The sequence below is a fragment of the Lissotriton helveticus genome, chromosome 5_1 (assembly GCF_964261635.1).
Source record: "Lissotriton helveticus chromosome 5_1, aLisHel1.1, whole genome shotgun sequence".
NCBI lineage: Eukaryota > Metazoa > Chordata > Amphibia > Caudata > Salamandridae > Lissotriton > Lissotriton helveticus.
Genome location: NC_136065.1, coordinates 1803489231 through 1803510928, shown reverse-complemented (window position 1 = coordinate 1803510928; position 21698 = coordinate 1803489231). Strand labels below are relative to the sequence as shown.

Sequence of the window (21698 nt, the reverse complement as noted above, 5' to 3'; positions counted from 1 at the left end):
TGCATACCACAGAACCTGAAACTGTTTCGTTTTGCCATCCGGGAAACCACTATTGGAAGAACTCACCAGTTCTCATACCTAGGGGTTACTTTTGACTTATGAGGGACAAGGGCTCCCTGCATGAAACTGAGACATCTAAAGTTCTATAAATCAGTAGGTTAACTCTTTAGTTTCGCCTCTAAAACAGAAAATAAACCTTTTGCTTCCCTTGTTGAGATTTATAACAGGAAGTGTCTGTCCACCCTTACTCCGGTCTACGGGGGCTCAAAACCATTAAATACTTGCAAGATGAGGAAAACAGAGTATGTGGACGTATCCTTGGTGTATCACCAAGGTCACCAAAGTACGCTGTTCGTGAGAAACTTGGATTATCGTATAAAGCTGACAACATTAATCTGGCCCGCTGATGTTATGGTGCTCCATCTGGTGAAATCTGGAGGCTTCCCTGAATAAGGAGATCATTAGGGATTGCCTTTCATTTGAAAGGATCTTCTCATTCCCTGGCTCAAGTATTTTAAAGTTACTTGCACTAAGCTTGGCAAGGGACAAAATCTGGCTTAAATCCAGCTTCAGAGAACTCAGAAGAAGAGAAAGAGAATGTTCTGAGACTGCTGATAGAGAGTACCTGTTGGTACAAACCCCTTTAGGATTAGAGCTGTACTTGGCTATGGTCCTGAAAGCCTGGGAGAAGGCGCTTTTACCCAGATTTAGGTTGGACCAGATTAGATGCCAGCTTTTCTTTCCCTTGGGACAGTTTGATCCGATGTCTATCATGGTCTGTCCCTGTGATGAGCGCTCTTTGCAAACATCTGCGCACTTTGTATTTTTTTGCAAGTTTAACCGCAGTTATACTAGGAGGTTTTTAATCCCGCTCCTTAAGGGCATCACATTTTCTTGACATATCCTGGCACTTCTATTTCTACAGCTTCTCCCCACATCTGATGTTTGTGCATGTGTGGTCACCTTTCTCAAACATGCTCTAGTGCACAGACTATCACTACTGTTGTAGTTGTTTGAATAGTATTGACAATTTACCGCTGAAAGCGGATGTGCTAATTGATTTTTAACTACCATACGTACTTCTCGCTTGTTTGTTGCACTGAGTTCCCATCAATTTATTGTACTTTTTCTGGTTCGCTGATGAGTAATTGTATGCTGCTAACACATGGCTATACGGTACGAATCATGGTTTTGCCCACATGTGGTGTATCTATCACCACCAACATTTCACCTTTTACCCTTGTGAATGGTTCTATTTTTTATGTATTGCCCATTTGTTAATGATTTTGATACCATTTTCAACTGTCTGTTATCATTTTCTAATTAATTTTCTGTGTTTGTGTTTTTATGGCCTGCTTATATGAGTCGAATAAAGCTATTGATTGATGGCTTGAGATATGTAACTGTGATATTTTGTGAGGGTTTGAGAACGTGATAGTCTGCCTAGGCATAGGGAAGGTGAGGAAGAGTCTGCCTTCTGGGTTCCATTGCCTCACTCTGGCCTGCCATGGTGTTTCTAAAATAGAGTATTGTGATTTCAAACCATTCTCCGAATTATTGTGCTTTCATTCCCTCTTTCTTTCTTCTTTCCCTCTCTTTTAACACATCTCCCCTTTTGTACTGCTTTGGGAGGCGCTAGTCTGTGATATTTAGACATCCAGGCCAGTGCTTTTATGTACATATTAGAAGTTTGCCAGCTGCGGATATCAGATTGTTAAATATACTTTAGAGTTTTCAGTCTGATTCTTGTAAATCTTTGATATATACTGCTTTGTGTTTGTCATTGAGTAGACTGCAATGATCAACACAAGCAGTAATCAACCGAATCAATGTGTAACAATGGGAAAGTTCATAATAAGAGTTAAGACTGCTAGACAGCTTGCAGTCTGAAAATTATTCAGGTACCAAGATTGCACCATGAATATGAAACTGAACTGTTGTCACCTAGTAGAAGAGAGGAGTACAGAGTGTTTTTGGCACATAGAATGGGCCCTGGTGTTAATGCAGTATATTTTATAAGTCACTAAGTAGTACATTCAGCATTGATTTGAGGGGAAGAGGATGCGGCCTAATGGGTAGGGTGGTCGACCTCAGATCTGGGGAACCAGGTTCGAGTCTCAGCACGGACGCTCAACATCCTGTGATTCTGGGCAAATCACTTAATCTCCCCTTGCCTAACGAAAATAATTGTGTCCTCATGTAACGCAACTGGTGCTCCTGTAAAGCCTCCGATACCTTCGCTATATAAAACTGCGGGGGAAAAACATTGATAAGTAAGATTAAGTTGGAAAAGGCCTAAGATCCCGCTTGTGGTCCCTGCTTGACCCCTGCTCTTCTCATTCCAGCTGGTGGCACACGTCAGTCAGATGACTCTGTGGACTACAGCCAAGTGACCAGTGACTCCGAAACAGAGGTCTTTTGTGACTCACTAGACCAGCTGGAGCGTGACCAAGTGAGTGCATTTATGTGGTGCCTGCTTCGTTAACTGCAAGGCTTGAAGACATTGGATCCCAGTGTTCATTGGTGGGTTGTATAAACTATTGTTTAGTGCCTGTGATGACAGGAAGGTCTTTGTCAAACTGTGTCGGCCCTAACGACAATCTGTTCTGCTGTGGATATTTCAATCATCCAGTAAAGTCTTCTATTTGTGCAAGGTCGTGGCTGCCATAGTAAAACAAAATAAAAGGTTTATTCCGATGTAAAGTATATATGCTAGGCCTGACCTCTCCACATATACCTAGATATTTCTCCAGTTAGACATCCTTTTCTCATACAGTTTGTCATTCTGATGTTGGGTGAGGTGATATTTAGGTTGAATACTACCTCCGACTTCTAGAAGCTTAATCAACACAGTTTATAAGAGGAAGTGGAATTTTGTTTTTTTCTATCAGTGGGTCCACATTAATCCTCATGAACACTGAATATTTTGATAGTCCTAGACAGAATTTCGAAGTTTACATAAAAAAAGAGTTGATCAAAGTTCAGATATATTATTATTTTTAATAATTAGGAGTTTCGTGACCTCCTAAATCATTTGTGTCTTCATCAGGGAAAGTATATTGGTTTTTCAAAACATGTAACAAAGTTCACAGGATGCAGTCAACTAATTAGCGAAATCCCATCTCCCAGTTACGAGAGTGGGTGGCGGTCTTCAGTATTCTCAAGAAGTTGTTGTGCTTCAACCTCCTCGGTGTGTCCAGATCTTGACACGGTCGGTCGTCACGCCCCTTTTCAAATTGGGTACATTTCCTTAAAATTGAAGTGCAACAACTTTTAATAATATTCAAGATCTCCACCTGCTCCCATAAATAGGAGACCGGATTTCTTTAATCAGTTGACTGCATCTTGTAAACCTTGTTATACATTTTGAGATACCTCTAAATTTGCCCTGATGAAGCTACACATGATTTAAGGGGAGGTGAAACACATGCTGACTTGAATTCTGTCTATGCCTTTATTATATTACGCAAGACATGGAAGTGGACTTTAATTTTTCCTCAGTAGCTTGAGCTCCACAACAAGTTCCCTTCCGCCAGTTTTGTGCTAATTGAAACTAAATATTTTGACTAATGTCCATGAAGAATAGAAATTGCAATTGAAGAATGCAGGCCACTTGCTCGTTCCCACATGAAAACTGGAACCTCCTCTCCAGTCTTGTCTCACTGGACGTTAGTTATTTACATTCCAGTGTTCTGAAGTAACCCAAAGGCATTGTGCAGTATATTATAAAAACATCTAAATAAATAATATGTCGGCCTATGCGCAGCACCTTGGAGGACTTTAAAGAGAAAAGTACTCATTCTGACTCACATGCCCATGTTCCCCTCTGATAAAGGAAAAAATTAAACAGAATAGTTTCAGTAGTAAAATAGCCTCATGTAAACTATTAAGGTAGCCAAGGAAATACACAGCCCCAACACAGGCAGCAACATGCAGTTGGTCGATCGGTTTGTTTTGAAGGGCTTTTTTCTAAGCTAGAAATCTGCTTTCATTCAGTTGAACGCATTTGGGAGGCGTGGCAGTTGTTTATGAATTTAAAGAAGCTATCCATGACAGGGATCTGGTATTTCAGATAAGTAACTCAGGCTTCTCCTTTTGAGGTTCTTCATTAATATTCATAAACACTGAACAGAATAGCATGATCACCCCCCAGCCACCCCCCAGAAGTAGGTGATGTAACACATAAATGCCAGAACGAAGATAAGTGCAACAAAATATGCAATTAATTAGTCCAAATAGTTTGCAGAGGTGATTGATCTACATGTAGATCAGTCCAAAAGTCATAATTGCGAGAGTGCCTGGCTAGAATGTGGGATTAATTCCAGTCTTCTTGTTTGCATATGATACAATTGGTACATTTCTAAAAGGAAATTCAGATATTTAGGTTTTCTGTATGTGCAAAAAGTTACGTTATCTAGCCCCCAAAATAGTTTATTGACCCTTCACTAAGGTATGAGAACAAGAAGAAATGTGTAATGTCCTCAACTGTTGGGCTGCTGACCAGCCAGAGTCCTCCTTTTTCTGGAACCAAATCAACATGCCAGTACATTTGTTGTTCAGCTAATGACATGTGAATACCTCTCCAGGAGGATCTCTGATCATAACCCTCTGCTTTTGGTACTGAATTGGGTAAGACCCCATCCATGTATCCCTACATGGAGGATAAAACCGGAGTCCCTTGAAGACCCTGTCTTCCAAGTAGTGATAAAAAATACAATTACTCATTATTTTGAGGAGAGTGGCGGGAGGGGTACAGGTCCCCAGATAGTATGGTATGCCTTTAAGGCATTCATCAGGGGCAGATGTATATCTGGAGTGATGGGGATCAGAGCAACCCTTCTACAAGAGACGCTAGAGCTGCGGAACACTGACTAAGGGGAATAGAGCAACTTGGACCCGAGCACGAGGAGGTACAGGATCACCTGCTTGAAGCTAAGGAGAGGGTAGCGGAACAGGTCGAAAGGTAACAATGCTTTGAATGTAGAAATTAGATGATAAGAGCACATGAAAAGAGGGATCGTACCGGGACACTCCTGGTATGGCTAGCTAATCCAGCAAAAAGAGGCTCAACCAGTTTAGAACTTAAAGAGGAAGGTGCACCTGCTATCTGTACCCAATTAGGCGTAAACCGTAAGTTTCAGGATTATTATAATGATTTATACCAGAGTTAGGCAGCCTGCGCAGAGGATGACATTGACGAATTTTTAAACCTGATAAGACTCCCGATGGTAACGGCAGAAGAAGCAAAAACACTGGAGAGGACATTGAGCTGTCAGAGCAGAAGTTAAGGCAATGGCCGGAAATAAGACCCCTGGCTTAGACGGCCTACTGGTAGAGTTCTATTCTACAAATATTGAGGAATTGGGTCCTAACCTGGTGAGTCTCTACAACTGGGCATGAGAGGATAGTAGGCTCCCCACAACGGCAAGAGAGGCCCTCGTAGTGCCCCTCCTAAAACCAGGCAAGTCACCCGTTTATAAAGAAGCTTCTCGGCCACTGTCTCTGCTCAATGTCGACTATAAGTTCCCAAGCAAGATCCTCACCATGTGCTTCCTCCCACATATGAGTACCCTCATACACCGAGACCAGGCGGGATTCATCCCTGGGCGTAACACAGCCACTAATATAGTAGAGTGCTGGGGTGAACACCTATGATAAAGAGGAAGCTGCTATTTTCGCAGTGGATATTCAAAGGGCCTTTGATAGCCGGGAACTGCCTTATCTTTACTGCATAATGGAAAAGTTTGGCCTAGGACAGGGATTTGTCACATTACTCTACACTGGATCTTTGGCTTGGATAAAGACCGGGAGAATGATCTCAGACAGCTATCAAGTGGCCAGGGGCACTACACAAGGTTGCCCCCTGTTGCCACTCCTGTTAGCTTTGGCTGTAAAGCCTCTAGCCTGTCACGCCAGGTCTGGGAACCCAAACAGAGGGCTAGAGATATTTGGCAGACAACATTATTTAGCATTATATGCTAATGATTTTTTGCGTTACCTCCAGAATACGAGGGAAGACCTGGCAGGTGCATGGGAGCTTTTCATGCATTTAGAAAGGGTCTCGGGTCTCCGGGTTACCTGGAGAAAATCATGCCTGTTTTCGAACTCTGCGGGTCGAGGCAGGCCAGATAGAGAGCAGGGCGTGATATGGGAGCCTAGGTGCCTACCTTACTTAGGGTCTAAAATATATCATGACGCCTCAGATAACCTGGAGGGTAATGTAGGAAAGACAATTCTGGGCCTCCTTGCCCCTATTGGTGATGGGCAGGATGCCCTCCTAAAATGGTGGCACTCCTACAGCTGTTGTATTTCTGTCTAGTCTAGCCTATATGGATTCCGGCGAGTGTCTTCAGAGACCTCAGGTCATTAATCATAGGGATCTGAAAGAAACAGGTTAGTATGAGATTCCTTACCTTAGAATATCCCCAGGCGTCAGACTGGATCCGGAAATGTTTGCGTAGCAGTACCCTTGCGCGTCGGTAGGGTTTGTCTGCGGGTCCGTCGTCGGCGTCGTGGGCGCTGTGATGATGTCGTCGGAGTACTTAGACGCCGCCTCCTCGTGCTGACGTCAGTTCTTCTTTTTTCCGCGCCAGCAGCGCAGATCCGGAAAAAGTGGTACCTTAGTCTTTTTTGACTAAACTTTTTTGATCCCTTTTGCTGTCTGTTGTACGCCTTTCCGCCTATACCACTTCTGCCCAGAGTGCTGAAGAAGATCAAACGCGACCGGGCCCAAGTCATCCTTGTGGCTCCGGACTGGGCACGAAGGTACTGGTATCCAGAGCTACTCAGTATGTCAGTCAATCTCCCGGGTTCGTCTGCCTCTTCAGGAGGACCTTCTGTCGCAGCAGCAGGGGACGGTCCTCCACCCGAACCTGTCCAGTCTCCACCTCCATGCTTGGAGCTTGAGCGGTGACAGTTGAGGCCATTTGACTTGCCTCCTGAAGTCTGTGAAATCATTCTGGCAGCCAGGCGTCCCTCCACAAAGTCGGTATACGCCTGTAGGTGGAACAAATTTGTGGCATGGTGCACAGCTAAGGCTGTGGATCCTCTTTCTGCTCCTCTTTCTGAGGTTCTTCTCTTCCTTCTTTCTCTTGCCCAGCAGGGCTCTGCTCTGGGCACTATCAAGGGCTACCTTTCGGCCCTTTCAGCCTTTCTAAGGCTGCCTGATCAAACTTCTTTGTTCAAGTCCCCTATTGTAACTCGCTTTCTGAAGGTCTGAAGGGCATCACACACATGTTCCCTCCTGTTCCGTTTGTGATGCCTCAGTGGGACTTGAACCTTGTTCTTACGTTTCTGATGTGTGCTCCCTTTGAGCCACTTCAAAACTGTCCTCTTCGCCTTCTTACCCTGAAGACTGCTTTCCTGGTTGCCATCACCTCTGCTAGGAGAGTGAGTGAGCTCCAGGCTCTTTCATGTACACCCCCTTTCCTTTCTGTCCATCCGGACAAGGTTGTGTTGCGGACTAAGCCATCTTTCCTGCCCAAGATTGTCACGGCCTTCCATATCGGGCAGTCTATCACCTTGCCCATCTTCTTTCCGCCACCGCATCCCTCTAAGAGGAAGAGCAGCTCCACCGTCTGGATCCAAAACATGCTATTTCATTCTACTTAGATCGCACACACCAGTTCCGGGTGGATGACCAACTCTTTGTTGGTTACGTGGGCGCTAAGAAGGGACGGGCGGTGCACAAGAGGACCATCTCTCGGTGGGTCGTCTTGTGTATCAAGACATGTTACTCCTTGGCGAGGAAGGAACCTCCTGTTGAGCTGAGGGCCCATTCCACTCGGGCCACGGCGGCTAGCACTGCCCTGGGCCGGGGAGTCCCCTTACAGGACATCTGCAAGGCAGCTATGTGGGCATCGCTGCACACGTTTGCAAGACACTACTGCCTGGACAGCCAAGTCCGGAGGGATGGCTTCTTTGGCTGTTCTGTATTCCAGGACTTTCTGGTGTGATTATTGGTTCGCAGACCCACCACCTGGGTTGGTATTGCTGGGGTATCTATTCTAAGGTAAGGAATCTAATACTAACCTGTTTCTTTCTGATGAACAAGTTACTTACCTTTGGTAACAATATATCTGTAAGAAACCGTAGTTAGTATTAGATTCCTGACCGCCCCACCCATCCTCCCCGTTCTGCGAACTGATATCTAGGGTTAAGGTCATCCCCTTTCAGGGCCCTAGTTTCAATGGCACCAGTGTTGGTTTTTAGCATGGCTCTGCGTTTCTGGCGCGGAAAAGCTGTGTCTTAGAACTGACGTCAGCACGCGGAGGCGGCGTCTATGTACTCCGACGACGTCATCACGGCGCCCACGATGCCGAAGACGGACGCGGAGCCGCAGACGACGCCTACTGACGTGCAAGGGTACTGCTACGCAAAAATTTCCGGATCCAGTCTGACGCCTGGGCATATTCTAAGGTAAGGAATCTAATACTAACTACTGTTTCTTACAGATATATCGTTACCGAAGGTAAGTAACTTGTTCTTTATATGGGAGTTGGCAGACATAGGGTGGCGCTAAACATATTGCAAAGACCCCCAGCAGCGGGGGCCTATTCCTCCCAGACTTTGAAAGCTACTATCTAGCAGCCCAGCTTCAATGGCTCACACAGTGGGTGACTGGTAGGAACAACGGGGCGGAGCACATGGGCTACCATGAGCGGTACTGAGGCTAGCTATTTCATAAACAAATACTAGCCCTGAGTTCCAGGTGCTACATAAGTTCTCAGGTCGCTGCATACAGAAATCGAAAACTAAGAGGCCTTATGCCCCAGACAACCCGTTGGAATGGATTACGGAACTCCCACATGGAGGTGAATGGCACGACTGAGGGAATGGGTGGCAGCTGAAGCAAACACAATAGGGACCCTGTATGAGGACGGAACACTACTGCCATTTGAAGACTTTAGAGAAAGTTATGAGCTCCTGAGGGGAAATTTCCCTTGCATAGAGCGTTAACAGCCGCAATTCAGAAACATTGGTATATGGGGATGGCGGAACCCCTGCTATCAGCCGCTTGCCAATACATTGTGTTATCCTCTTGAACATATTAAGCAGTCACATGCCTGTCCCACTGGATAACCTGCGGACAAGCGGGGAGGAAGATCTGAAGACCCCTCATAGAGTAGAATGTATGGGAAGGACTATTGGGCCGCATTCCTAAGGTTTCTAGAAATGCGCGGTTCAAACTTATTAACTTTTATGTGCTCCATAGAGCATACCTTACTCTGGAACGTATAAACCGTTATTTTGGGACGACCGATGCTAAATGAATGAATGAATGAATGAGTACGGATTTGTATAGCGCTGGCTACCCGGAGGCATCCCAGCGCTTCGACCCATAACAAAACAACGTCACTCAGCAGAACAGGAAAGTCTTCAGCCGCTTTCTAAGCAATAGATCAGTGGTTCCCAAACTTTTGACTTCTGAGGACCCCCACTGAATCACTACTGGAAGCCGGGGACCCCCAAGCAATTTTCAATAAAAATAAATTAAAAAAGTAATTCGCAAAAAATACACAAACAAGTACGCACCAAACAAATACTTGCATTACTAAAGCTTTTATTATTTTATATTGAAAAATATGCAAAAATCAAAACATTTTAATGGGAAGGATGGTGCTGCATCTCGGCTACTAACTTTTTAAAGTCCCAAACCTTCCGAAGATCCATGCATCCCCTGCCCCCCTGCTCAATGCCAGGAACAGCAGCCAAGCATCACGCATCAGACGTATCTCGCAAGTGAGAGATGCAGCCAGCCAAGTGTGTACAGTGTGTGTTAATTTGGTAATGCGAAGATCTGACCATCGCCACATTGGTTTTGCACTCTCTTCAGTGCTCTTTGGGCAAGATAATCCCCAACTTCATGCATATAAACTGACTGCCAATGTATTTGTTTTAAAAAAATGGGTGGCAGTGATTTCATATTCGGCACCCGAATGCGAGTGTGAATGCCAGTAGTTCTGAAGCGCCTTTGCGTCTTTTAAATGATTGTTATGCGGTGTTTGTCAGACTGGCCTGTAGGGAAACCCGCAGATAGAGAGACAGAACTGTGCTCATAGTTGTTGAATGTCACTCCTAATTACAGCTAAATTATGAAAATGTCACACATAAGCAATTTGAAACCTTGGCAGCTATGGCAAGTTCATATCTGGGCATCACACGGGAGACTCCTCTGCTCCTATCACATTCCGCTCAGTGCAGTACAGGGGCATTGTTTTGCATTACGACGCTGCTGTGCTGTTTACCATTTTCTGAACAGCACCAACGTTTTGCAGATTGTTAATATGGGGTGCTCTGCTGTTATGACTTGGATTCATCTGGCCAGTTTGGGTTCGGTGAGTAAGAGGTATTACTCCTCCCGCCATCATGGGTCGCATACACGCTCCCGGGTAAGTGGGGTGTGAGGGCTGTGAATATACCGTGAAGGGGCCACGGAACAGCGGCTGGAGAAACGCCTCATGAGTGCGGTATCGGACAGCGAGCAGCGTGGAAAGGGGTTTTGGTTTGCGGGTGGGGGGGGTGTGGGACTGAGGCAGCTGGCAGAGCAGAAAATAAAAAAGTAATAAAGCCACTTTATTAACATTTTATATTTCACTTTTGCTGTGCCCGCACCAGGGAGGTGGCGACGCTCCTCTGCCCAGGTGGAGTAGCCACCTTTGCTTCCTGCACAACACAATCCTTAGAAGCATTTGAGAAATAACGAGGAGAAATATAGATATCCCTCCTTGTTGCAGCATTTTGGCCCATCCCCAGGTTTACAAACCTTTGTAAATCTGGAAACACTCAAATCTCTTGGTGGATGCACAGAAAATGCCATGTATGGAAATGTAACATAACGCAGAGCAAGCAGCTGTCTTGCATCACATTTCTTTACAAAGCCACGCATTTTCACCCAAATCAGACCTTGTGTGGCTTTGCAAATTTTAATGAAACCTTTGCATTGCCCTTGCGTGACCCAAGGACCACTCAGATACTTCATAAATATAGGCCTTATTGTGCAGGCTAAGCATTAAGGGGCAGATTTACAATAAGTGTCTGCTGGCTTTAGAGCGCTTGCTATAATGAGCTCTCAATGTAGACTTGATGCTTCTCACCGCGCTCGTGTATTTTCTTCATGATAAACCCACGTGTAAATGTTCAATAATGATCATTAACACCGGGGACACTTGGGAGATGTCACGTTTTCCCACGTGTGGTGTGAGCATCTTGTTCCACAGGCTTGCTCTCAGTCCTATTACTGACTGTTGCACTTTTTAAAGGGAGAGAAAAGGTATGTAAAGGGCTCTGATACCTAGGGGTAAAGCTAGCGCTATATAACACTTTTAAAATTAAAATAAAATTAGGGCACAGGGAAGTCACCACCACAACGTTTACAAAAGTGCTATTCTTAACCTCTGACTCTCAGCTGGATCAAACTGAGGAAGGCCTGAATGTGAAGAAAGTGGTTGTCTGTGGAAACTGCTACAGTGCATCAATCCTGAAGCCATGAAATCCTAGGCCTTCGTTATATTAATTTATAGTCAAGTGTGCAGCAGATGAAGAGACAAGAAGTAAAGGGGAAGGGTCATCAGTAAATAAGATTGTACCTGGAAATATACAGTCACTACTGGGTATGGTTTAAGAAGCTTTTGCAGTCAGCGAAAGAAAAAGATTAAAATCAGTGAATCATTTTAACTTCAGTGCAGTTGTGACAAGCGCACTTATTTACACATATAATTACTCATCTGGTATGCTGTAGTCCTGAGTGGATGCCTCACAGATTTTGGACTGCTCTCAAATATACACATGCAAACACGCACACACAAATCAAACACTTACATGCAGTTCCAGCCTTCAATGCTCTTCAATCTCGCCATGCAGCAGTTAGCAAAATGCCCTGAGCCTGATAACAAACAGAACAGGAAACGCACGCACTGCTGTGCGAGCTCGACCTTGGGTGATGGGCAGAGGTAAAGAACACAATTTAAGGGCAATCACCCTTCAGCTTGCACCTATAGCTGAAGGGTGATTGTCCAGATTTCACTGCAGTCTTGCCGCCCAGGCCCCAGGCGCCAGCAACATTAACACCTCTCCTGTACTGTGCGCCTGGGGGCCAGATTGTATTGCAGTCTTGCCGCCCAGGCGCCAAGTACATTCACACCTCATGAGCGTTTCGTTTTTATATGACCTTAGGCACTCAAGTCCTGCGGACCCCCTGGGAATGTGTCACGGACCCCTGGGGGTCCGCGGACCACACTTTGGGAAACGCTGCAATAGATGATTAGGTTCAAGCCGTAGGTTGTCGGGTAGTTGATTCCAACTTTTTGCTGCCTGTACTGCAAACCGTCGACCGCCTGTGCGAGAGCGCTTGAACCTCGGAACAGAGATCAGATTGCGATAATTGGATCTTAAAGCTCTAGGCGCTTGATGCTGACTGAAAAAGGGGCGCAGAATGGCCGGACCGTTGTTGGTTATTGATTTGTGAGCCATACACAAGGCTTTGAACCGGATCCTTTCCTGCACCGGTAACCAATGCAGAGCCCGGACGGCAGCCTTCGCCCTTGCTGCGCAGAGTCAGGCACAGAGTTCCTCCACGTGGTTTGTTTTAGCCCGAACCTGGGGGGGTGGGGTGGGGGTTGTTCTGGAAAACGGCTACAAACATGCTGAATGAGGTTCTAGACAGAGAGGTTCACTGTTCACCACAACATTCCCTCCTCCACTGGTTCCCACATACTCCCAAGACTAGCGTCACTAGTGGATTCCAGAACTTGGCACTTCTCCTCACTAAAAGAGAGATAGCCCGGAACTGGAAAGGGCAGAGAGGGCCTAGTCTGGAAAGCTGGAAACGGGAGGTACTACGCTGGTTGGATTATGAGGGAGGTGTCAGGTTTAGGAATGCCAAGCGAGGTCTGGATTCACTAGAGGCAGCCAGAGCTTGGGCGACGGTGGTGGGGGAACTAAAGAACGGGAATGGCCCTCAACCTGAAGACCTTGGGAAAAATATTTGATTAGGTACAACACAGATGGGAGACTAGAGAAGATTTAATTAGTGGGTTGAGAAGGAACAACTCTCCCTCATAGATAAGAATGAGGCACTTAGCGCACCTAGTGTATTGACTGTATAAGTGTGAAACTGTTGGTATCTGTTGAACTGAGAGGAGAGTAACTAGACCGCCACATTCTAATTAACGATGGGCCCAACCATGGCACGCCTGGTGGTGGGGAGGGAGGGTAGAGGAGGGGGAGGGGAGTTGTTTTTGTACATAGCAGTGGCACAAGACGATTTTTTAGACATAATGTCATTATCACTTTACCTGTTTCTTACCGTGTATTGGAGAATGCCAGCTCCTGAAGCTCACAGCAATAGAAGACCTTAATCAAGAATAATATGCTGGGTACTGAAGACACTGAGAATATAGAAATATCGAATGTACTTACTGTATGAATGCTTGAAACAACCAATAACATTTTGTTTAAAAAAATCTATGGCCAGAGGTAAGCTCCTTGCAAATGGTACCATGGGTACCAAGGGCACTCTGACCAGGAAAGGCCTCTAAGGGCTCCAGCACCTATTGTGCCACCATTAGAGGCCCTGTACCGTAACACCCACACACTGCCAGTGCAGGCTGGGTGTTTTTTGTGCAGAGAAAAGTGAAGAGTCGACATGACACACATCTCTGTGTGCCATGCCTGCAACCCACTGTCTTAGGCCTAGTTAAGTCATATCTTTAGCAGGGTGCACTAGCCCTAAGGTGAGGGTACTTTGGCATGAGCCCTGTACCCCTACAGCGTCTAAGCCCATTCTTAGATCTTGTAAGTGTAGTAATGCCATAAAAAGTATATGGTCTGGGAGTTGGTCACTACAAACTGCATAGTTCCATAATGGCTTTACTAAAAACTGGGATGTTTGGTAGCAAACGTCTTAGCACATTAAACCCACACTGATGCCAGTGTTGGATTTAATGTACAATGCACTCAGAAGGGAATCTAAGAGATGCCCCCTCAAAATCGACCAGCCCTGGTGTGGTTCCTGAATGGCTATCCGCTATTTGTCACCACCAGACATGTTTCTAGACCTCTGGGTAGAGAGCCTCCGCTCTCTGGGTCCAGAAACAAAGACCATCCTGAGCAGAGGTTTCATGCCTCCTCCGCCAGGATGGGCTGGGTCCACGAAATGAAAGCTTGAAAGGCCTGCTGCCTTTTGAAGCTGTCCCTGTCTTTTGCCCCCGTCAACTGGCTCCCACTGGTTCAGGCCCCCACTTTGGGCAGGAGGATCGACGAAAAAACCAAGCTTGGTAGAGAGGCAGGGGGAGGCAAGGCGAAGCACGCATCTAGGTCCCCTCCATCTTGAAGATGGGGGTACTCAGCCATTTAGGGAGAGGATCATGCCCCCTCCCACTGGAGGGTGGCATTATAGTGGGTGTACCAACCCCAAGGAAGGGACCCATTGGTCCTGACCTGCACACCCCTTTAACACCCCTAAATTTAGTATTTAGGGGCAACCCTGAACTTTGCCTCATCTGATTCAAGGAAGAAAGAAGAAGAACCGAAGAGCCGTGCTGACCCAGGAAGAGCAAGAGGACACCAACTGCCTTGGCCCCAGCCCTACTGGCCTGTCCTGTCTCTCCCTCAACCTGAAGGGTCCCCCCAACCGCGAGAGGAGCTGCTTAGAAAACCTGATGCCAGAAGGCACCCCTACACCCGACGCCCCATGGCCTTGGGTGGCTCTACCGACGGTGTCCAGGCATTCCCGGAGATCCCAACTTACCTCTCCAGCTGGTGGTCGCCTTCAGGAAGTCTCCCTGCCCAAGCCTGCAGCAACTTTGCAAAACTGAAGGTCTCCATTGAAAAGCACAGGGTCCCTGACGCCTGTTTTGCATCCTGCACCCAGCCGCCCAAATGCCGCTGGTGGTGCAGCTCTTGTGCTGGTCGTTGGCCCCTGCAGTGCTGACCTTAACCCTAGGAGCTTTGCTCCGAAACCCAAGTGGCCTGCTCTGCAGCAGTCCCTAACCGAAGGTCCCCTAGATCCATTGACTAACATTGGACCCCTGCACTCTGCACTCGGCTTCCCAATTACCGCTGGTGGTGCAACTCGTGTGCTCATCTAGACCTTGGGGATCCTTGGTCCTAACCCCCAAAACTCCCGCTTGTAAGTCATGTACTTACCTGGAAAACCGCGAACACTTTTTGCCCATAGAAACCCATGTTAGAAGATTTTGGTCCTAAAAATGTTCTGTGTTGAACTGTTGGAGAAAATATAACTCAATTGCAAAGTATAGAAGGTCGTACTTACGTTGTATTGTGAGATCCGATGGTATGGTATCTTGGCATACCACCCCCAGCACTCAAAGTAATCCAAAAGTAACTAAATAGTAATCGGAAAGTAACTACTGTATAATTCAAACTGCATTTTAAAATGATACAAACCTGTAACACTTGCAGATTCAATCACAACTGCATTTCCTTGAACAGTCTTGCATTTGAGAGTATATTTTACTTACCTGTGCCAAGTCCTACTTGGTTGTAAAATAAAACATACATATACCTTTTTATGCATACCAATTGGTCTTGATTCTGTCTCTGAGTGTATCAGTCTTTAATTGAGTGAATACAGTAAATGCCCTCTGGATAAGCCTAACTGCTCGCCCACACTACCACAAAGAGAGCTGTTAGTACTTACCTAATTTAGCCTCTGCTATACCTCTGGGGACTCCCTGGAGTCTGTGCACACTATGGTACAAAAGGGGGTGGTGATGGACGGAGCATCCGAACCAATCAAATACTCACACCCAGTCAACAGATCTGGGGGTGAATGTTTTGCCATTGTGCAACATTCCGTCCATCATCTTGTGTGTTTCTCTGTGCACACTATACCTTACTTTGGCATAGTATATAGAGAGCCAGCTTCCTAGACATGGCATGTCTCATAATTGACTCCATTGCTTAAAAGTGAATAAATACTATTTCAGTGCAATATTTGAGCCTTTGGGCATCTTGAATGATCCAACTACAGACAAAAGATGAATAATGGGTTGTGTCTATTTCAACATTTTACCTTTTAGTGAATTGGACAACTACAGCCATACAAACTGCTGTTTGTGGTTGTGTGCATGTAATGGCTGATCTCTCTCTGATAGGGCCGCCTGTCCAACCTTTTAAAGAGAGAATTATACAATTAGCATCAACTACATATTAGTAGATCTTCGGGTCCTGTACGTTATACTTGATATGGAAATGTACTCTTGAATTAAAAACTGAAAATGATCATGATGCGCTCATATTGTCCATAAAAGATGACTTCCTTGATGTTTTAGCTAGGGCACTAGGTCCGAGAGCTGATCCTTTAGTTGTATCTAAAACAGAAGAAGACGGATGTGGGTTAATATCACATCCTCTGCAGAAGTATTTACTAATGTATATGAGGTCGTCCTCACTGCTTTGAACCCTCTTAATTCACAAATCCATCAGTAACTAGCAATAATCAAAGTTAAAAAAACCTCTATTTGCATTTTTAAAACGTGTATTTTACCAAAAAATTAAACCAAGGGTACCTGCACCTAAAATGCACTTATTTCTGCAATAAAAAGCAAAGAAAAGGTTGTCATAGTGAAGGCCAGACTAGGCTACGAAAATATTTTAAAAAAAGAAGTAAGCTAAACTCGGAAGAAGCAATTTGGCAGGACCTCTTGGAATCTGTTCACTTGAAAGATACAAAATCCTTCTGAAATAATATATCTCATAGCAGTGCCAATGCTGTTGGTAAACCAGAGGTTCATATTCAGCCTGCTGTCTGGGTCCACCATTGTACTACTTACTACGCTAACTTTTATATTGATGCTGATACTTCTGGTATAATAGTATATGCGCCGTAAAAACTCCCTCTATCACACCAATAATGCTATGGAGCACACAAGCTCGGATCGATCTTGAGCGATTTATGCTGCTGAGAACTATCAGTTTGCGGGCCAAATATCTATAAGCTTACTAATGCAGTTGTAGCTGTAACACAGACACCAAATCTTGACAAGGAGCTGAAATAATGCCAATCTCTAACGAGCATTTGCAATGCAATAGGTCTCGCATTAGTAAGGTTTGAGCTATTGGTATTGTAAAGGACAATTTTTTTATTTATGTGTTGGTTTTGAAAATAGCGAAATTAGTAGATTTGTCATTTACAATGCAAATAGTTATAACTTTCGCAAATGTGACACCTATAGCATTTGTACTGCAATATGTGTTGTATTTACGTGACTTAGATGCATTGATATTACAAATAACAATGGCCTTTATATTTTTTTAAATAATTAATACTTAAATAAAAGTTATTGTAATTTATAATGGCAATAGCTTAAACTTTTGTAAATAACTTTTGTGAAGATTATGTTCAGTGTATTTTATTGTGTGCAGCACGCAGGCAGAGTCGGAAAAGGAAGTAGAAATTAAAGCATTTCTCCTTCCTTGCGCCTACATTAAAAGGGCACATTTTTCTGACGCTAAACCCAGTCTGCTGTGTTTAGTATATTGTGTTTAGCGTGAGAAACCTTGTGTGGTTGCATGGAAACGCCCATGTACTACCCTTGGTACGTGCCCATTGCGCAAAGTAATGCAAATCAGCACTATGTTCTGCTTTGCATTACTTTTATGTTATTTCCAGCACTAAACAAGTTTAGTGCTGGGAAGTAAATTGTGAAAAAAAGATTTTGCGCCAATTTGCGACACTTTTATGACGCAAACACGGCGTAAAATCTTAGTAAATCTCCCCCTGAGTTTCTTATGCTTTATTTTGCAATGTATGATGCTTGAGTAGGTGTGTGGATGAGTTCCGGTTGTGGGTGGATGTTTATGACAGAACATGATTGAGTTGGCGTAGTGTCTTGTCAGTCGTAGTTTCTCACAGGACCTGTCAGTGGGTCATAGAGATCTGACTACATGCACATCCATCCTTGGCCCCTCTGCAGAGTGCAGAGTGCGATGGCCGCATATGTACCAGCTGTAACTGTGATTCGCTGAGAAAGTGTCAAAAGATTGAAAGTCCCAAAGAAAAAGAAAATGTAGTGCTTAAAACGTGTGTGTAGCAGTGAGAAACTGCGGAGGAAAGTGGTGTGAAGAGAAAAACTGGATTGATGTAGGCACTTTAGAAGACCACTTAACCTGAGGAAGCGTTGTAATAATTTAAATATCACTATTTTTTCTTTTAAAGCCCTATGGCTAGAGGAAGCTTTACGTTGACAAAAGGCAACATTGTTTTATGTGTAGCTTACAAAAGTGTGAATCTTCTGCCTAAATCAGGAGGGTTTCCCTATTTACTCGAAATAAGCTCAAATGTACTCATGATATACCTATTAAAGATATATGTGAGGACTTAACATCTGATGTCATTTCTTGTGATGCCACTTCCTGTGATGTCACGCGATGTGATGTCATACGCCTCACGCGCAGCGATGTCATGCGCCGTGATGTCACGTGCTGTGATGCTACTTGCATACTGATTAACTGTGTTAGTCCCCCCATTTCTTTTTTTAGGACTTGTGCTCTGTCTGGATGCAATTATATAAAACTCAGGGGGGCAGCAAAATGCTGGTCATGTGCCCCGCTGTGTGAAGTATAAATTGCAGTTTGCAGTTTATAAGTTTCAAGCCGCATTTTAATTACATAGGCCTTAACTTTTGGAGGAAAAAAAGTGATTGGAGGAAAAAAAGTGATTAGTTATCCTTCTTTGGCCATACCCCATTTAGAGTCCTACTTAAAGCACTGGTGGGTAGAAAAGTCTATCAATGTGATGTCATCTGCAAAACTGTGCCCATAAAATGGTGGCTACATACCGCCATCGAGACAAAAACTCTATTTTTAACAATAGCATGTTGTCCTTGTTTTATCAGGCCATGGCAGCACCAGCCGCGTGCATGGAGGACCCAACCTAGCCACCTGCAGCGCACCTGTGGCAGTACTGTACATATCCGTTCACCTCGAAGCGCTACCAGTGCCGGTTGTTGTTGCAGAAATTAAGAGGTCTTGGCATCAACTCAAGGTGGACCGATGCCAGACAAAGCTGCGCAGCCCTTACATGGCTTTTCTGAAACAGACCCACGGGGTAGGGCAGTACCAGCCGCAGGGACGCCATGTTCACCCCCTCTCCTCCCGTTACTAAGCGCTTAATAATCTTTTTAATTAAAAAGTGATTGGACCCAAACAGGTCTGACGTGTCCCCTCTGCAACCAGAGCGTGCTGTGGAACAAAGCCCCTTTGACTCTGGTTAGGAGTTCAGTCCTAGATTTAGAGAGGGGACGCGCTGAGAGACGGTCTCCGCGAACAAGCGTGACATTCCTTGCCAGAGATCTGTGAGCTGCCGGCGGGGCTTGAGAGGTCTCACTTTTTAATGCCTTGGTGCACAAGTATTCGTGAAAATAATGGTGCACAGCATTAGGAGGCCTGGCGAGTGGTGTTATAGAAGGGATGTGGTTAGTGCAAGCTTCCTACCCCTGGCCCTCTCCCCCATGAGCGTTTTCATGTTAGGCAAGCTATTAGCCTCTCTGCTGAGACTAGCAACTGACATTGGTTACGTCAGTTTTACACTAGTGCAAATTAAGTACATTCCTTAATATTGAGCAGTCCCTTCCAGGGGCTATAGCGTCCCTCTCTGCGGGGTGACCCCATGCCAGGTTTTCCGGATATCCACATGGAATACATGTACTTGCAAAAATATCAATCGGGAGCCATTTACATAGTGCAATCGTGAAAAAGTGGCATGGATGTGATCCTCCTGGACCAAGGTTGGGCACCTGTGTGGGCTGAGAGTTCACCTTAGTGAAGGAGGGGTATGCCGGAGTACAGACTGGCAAACATATTGTGTCCTAAATATCGTTTGGAAAAATAGCGGGCCACCGAAATCAATAATAGACAAGAGCCAAGAGAAAAAGCCTAGCAGATCCATTTCTGCATTCAAGGTGGCCATAATGTATTTCTTCCATTGTCGAGTGAGTGGCGATCTTTAGAAATACTCACTGAGTAAACTTTACGTTCTCGCTGAACCACCGCCGCAGCCTGGCCTGGGCAGGAAGCCAGGCAACCTGTGTTGGGACGGGGTCGGGGCCACAACAAGACAGGAAGCAGACGGGAGCCTACCCCGCGCTCCTCTGCCCGGAAGTTAGCGCGTGAGCTAGTGGGGCTCCCGTGATCGTGAAGAGCCCTGCCTGCTGCCGAGATTGACCCGCTGCGGAGGGAGAGAGGGACACGCGGAAAGAGCCCGGTGAGTGGGGGGGAGGGAATGTGTGTGTGTGCGCGCGTGTGTGTGTATGCGCTTGTGTGTGTGTGTGTGTGTGCGCGCGCACGTGTGTGTGTGTCTGTGTGTGCCAGTCTGTGTGTGTGTTTGTGCGCGCGTCTGTGTGTGTGTGTGTGTGTCTGTGTGTGTGAACAGCATGCCGGAATTGGAGCGCGCTATCACGCGCGTGACCTGATCCGATTCCGGCATACTACGTGTGCCTATCTCTTGTCTCCCTCTTGGCTCCTTGTAAGCAGAGCCGCCAACAATAGGTCTCTCGCTGCGACAGGGCTTCGCCCTGCATCGCAGGTGCGAGATCCAAAAAGGTTGCTGTAACACTGAGAAATTATCGCTCTTCATGCTTAATAGATAAAACATGTGCTGAGGGTTGTTAGCGAGCAGGGTCTTGAGAACTTTGTGTCCTGGTTTAGCGAAACCAAAACATTTTCAAGCATGGCTCAGGTCCAAGGTGAGCACTGGTGATCGTGTTTTCCACCCTTTACTACTTCTGTGGAATACGGTTCATATTATGCAGGAACATCTGTATGTAGCTTTGATTGACCTCCCGGCAACTGTTGACCTGGTCCCAAGAACCGTACTCCGTATTATCTATAATAATATGGGTTTATAAAAAGGAGTTTGTCAGGGTTTATTATATATATATATATATATATATATATATATATATATATTATATGAATACATACATGTATATATATATATATATATATATATATATATATATATATATATATATATATATATATATATATATATATATATATATATATATATATATATATATATATATATATATATATATATATATATATATATATATATATATATATATATATATATATATATATTCAGTACTCCACCCACCAATAATCCAATGCCACACAACGGATCAGGATAGACAAGCGGACCCAAATTTTCATTTGTGCTTATTTATTTTCAAGTTTCTGCCCTGCATGACGCGTTTCGGTCCGACCTGGACCTTGATCACATGATGCGTTACTCACGGATAGGCGCCAAATTTAAAGTGCAAGATACCGAATTTACAACAGCTGTGTATTGACAACGATAAAGCTGGAAAACAGACTATGGAGTACAATTGCTGCATAAAATGCTACATGTTTGACGAAAATGCGGCAACCCAAATTTGTATACATATAAATTCCTCATGTTAATAGTCCATTAGTATATAAGAACCAAATGCATAATAATTAACATATGCTTTGAAAAGTTTTTTTCTTTGAATAACACATTGTTTATCTAAAAGGTTCTGGCTATACAATACAAAATTCATATTGGCCACACAACCTACGTACTCCATATGTAGTCCGTACATTATTGGTAAAAAATCAAGCCCAAGTGGGCAAGCACTTCAAATAGGCGACCTGCACCCAATGATTTAGTGGTCGATTGCATCAACTGCTTAAGTGCCAATGGCACA

At 44.9% G+C, this 21698-nt stretch overlaps 1 protein-coding gene across 9 annotated transcripts in view; it reads left to right on the top strand.

Moving 5' to 3' along the window:
- The window catches only part of ACBD4 (acyl-CoA binding domain containing 4), a 454150-nt gene that overhangs the window by 101325 nt on the left and 331127 nt on the right, over nucleotides 1-21698 (top strand). For all 9 annotated transcript variants that reach the window (XR_013594976.1, XR_013594975.1, XR_013594977.1 and 6 more), the window contains one exon: nucleotides 2346-2452. Coding sequence is in view for 6 of the 9 variants with exons in the window: in XM_078645133.1 (XP_078501259.1) it covers nucleotides 2346-2452 (107 nt within the window). In the remaining 3 variants the exon portion in view is untranslated. The remainder of the gene's footprint in view (nucleotides 1-2345; nucleotides 2453-21698) is intronic.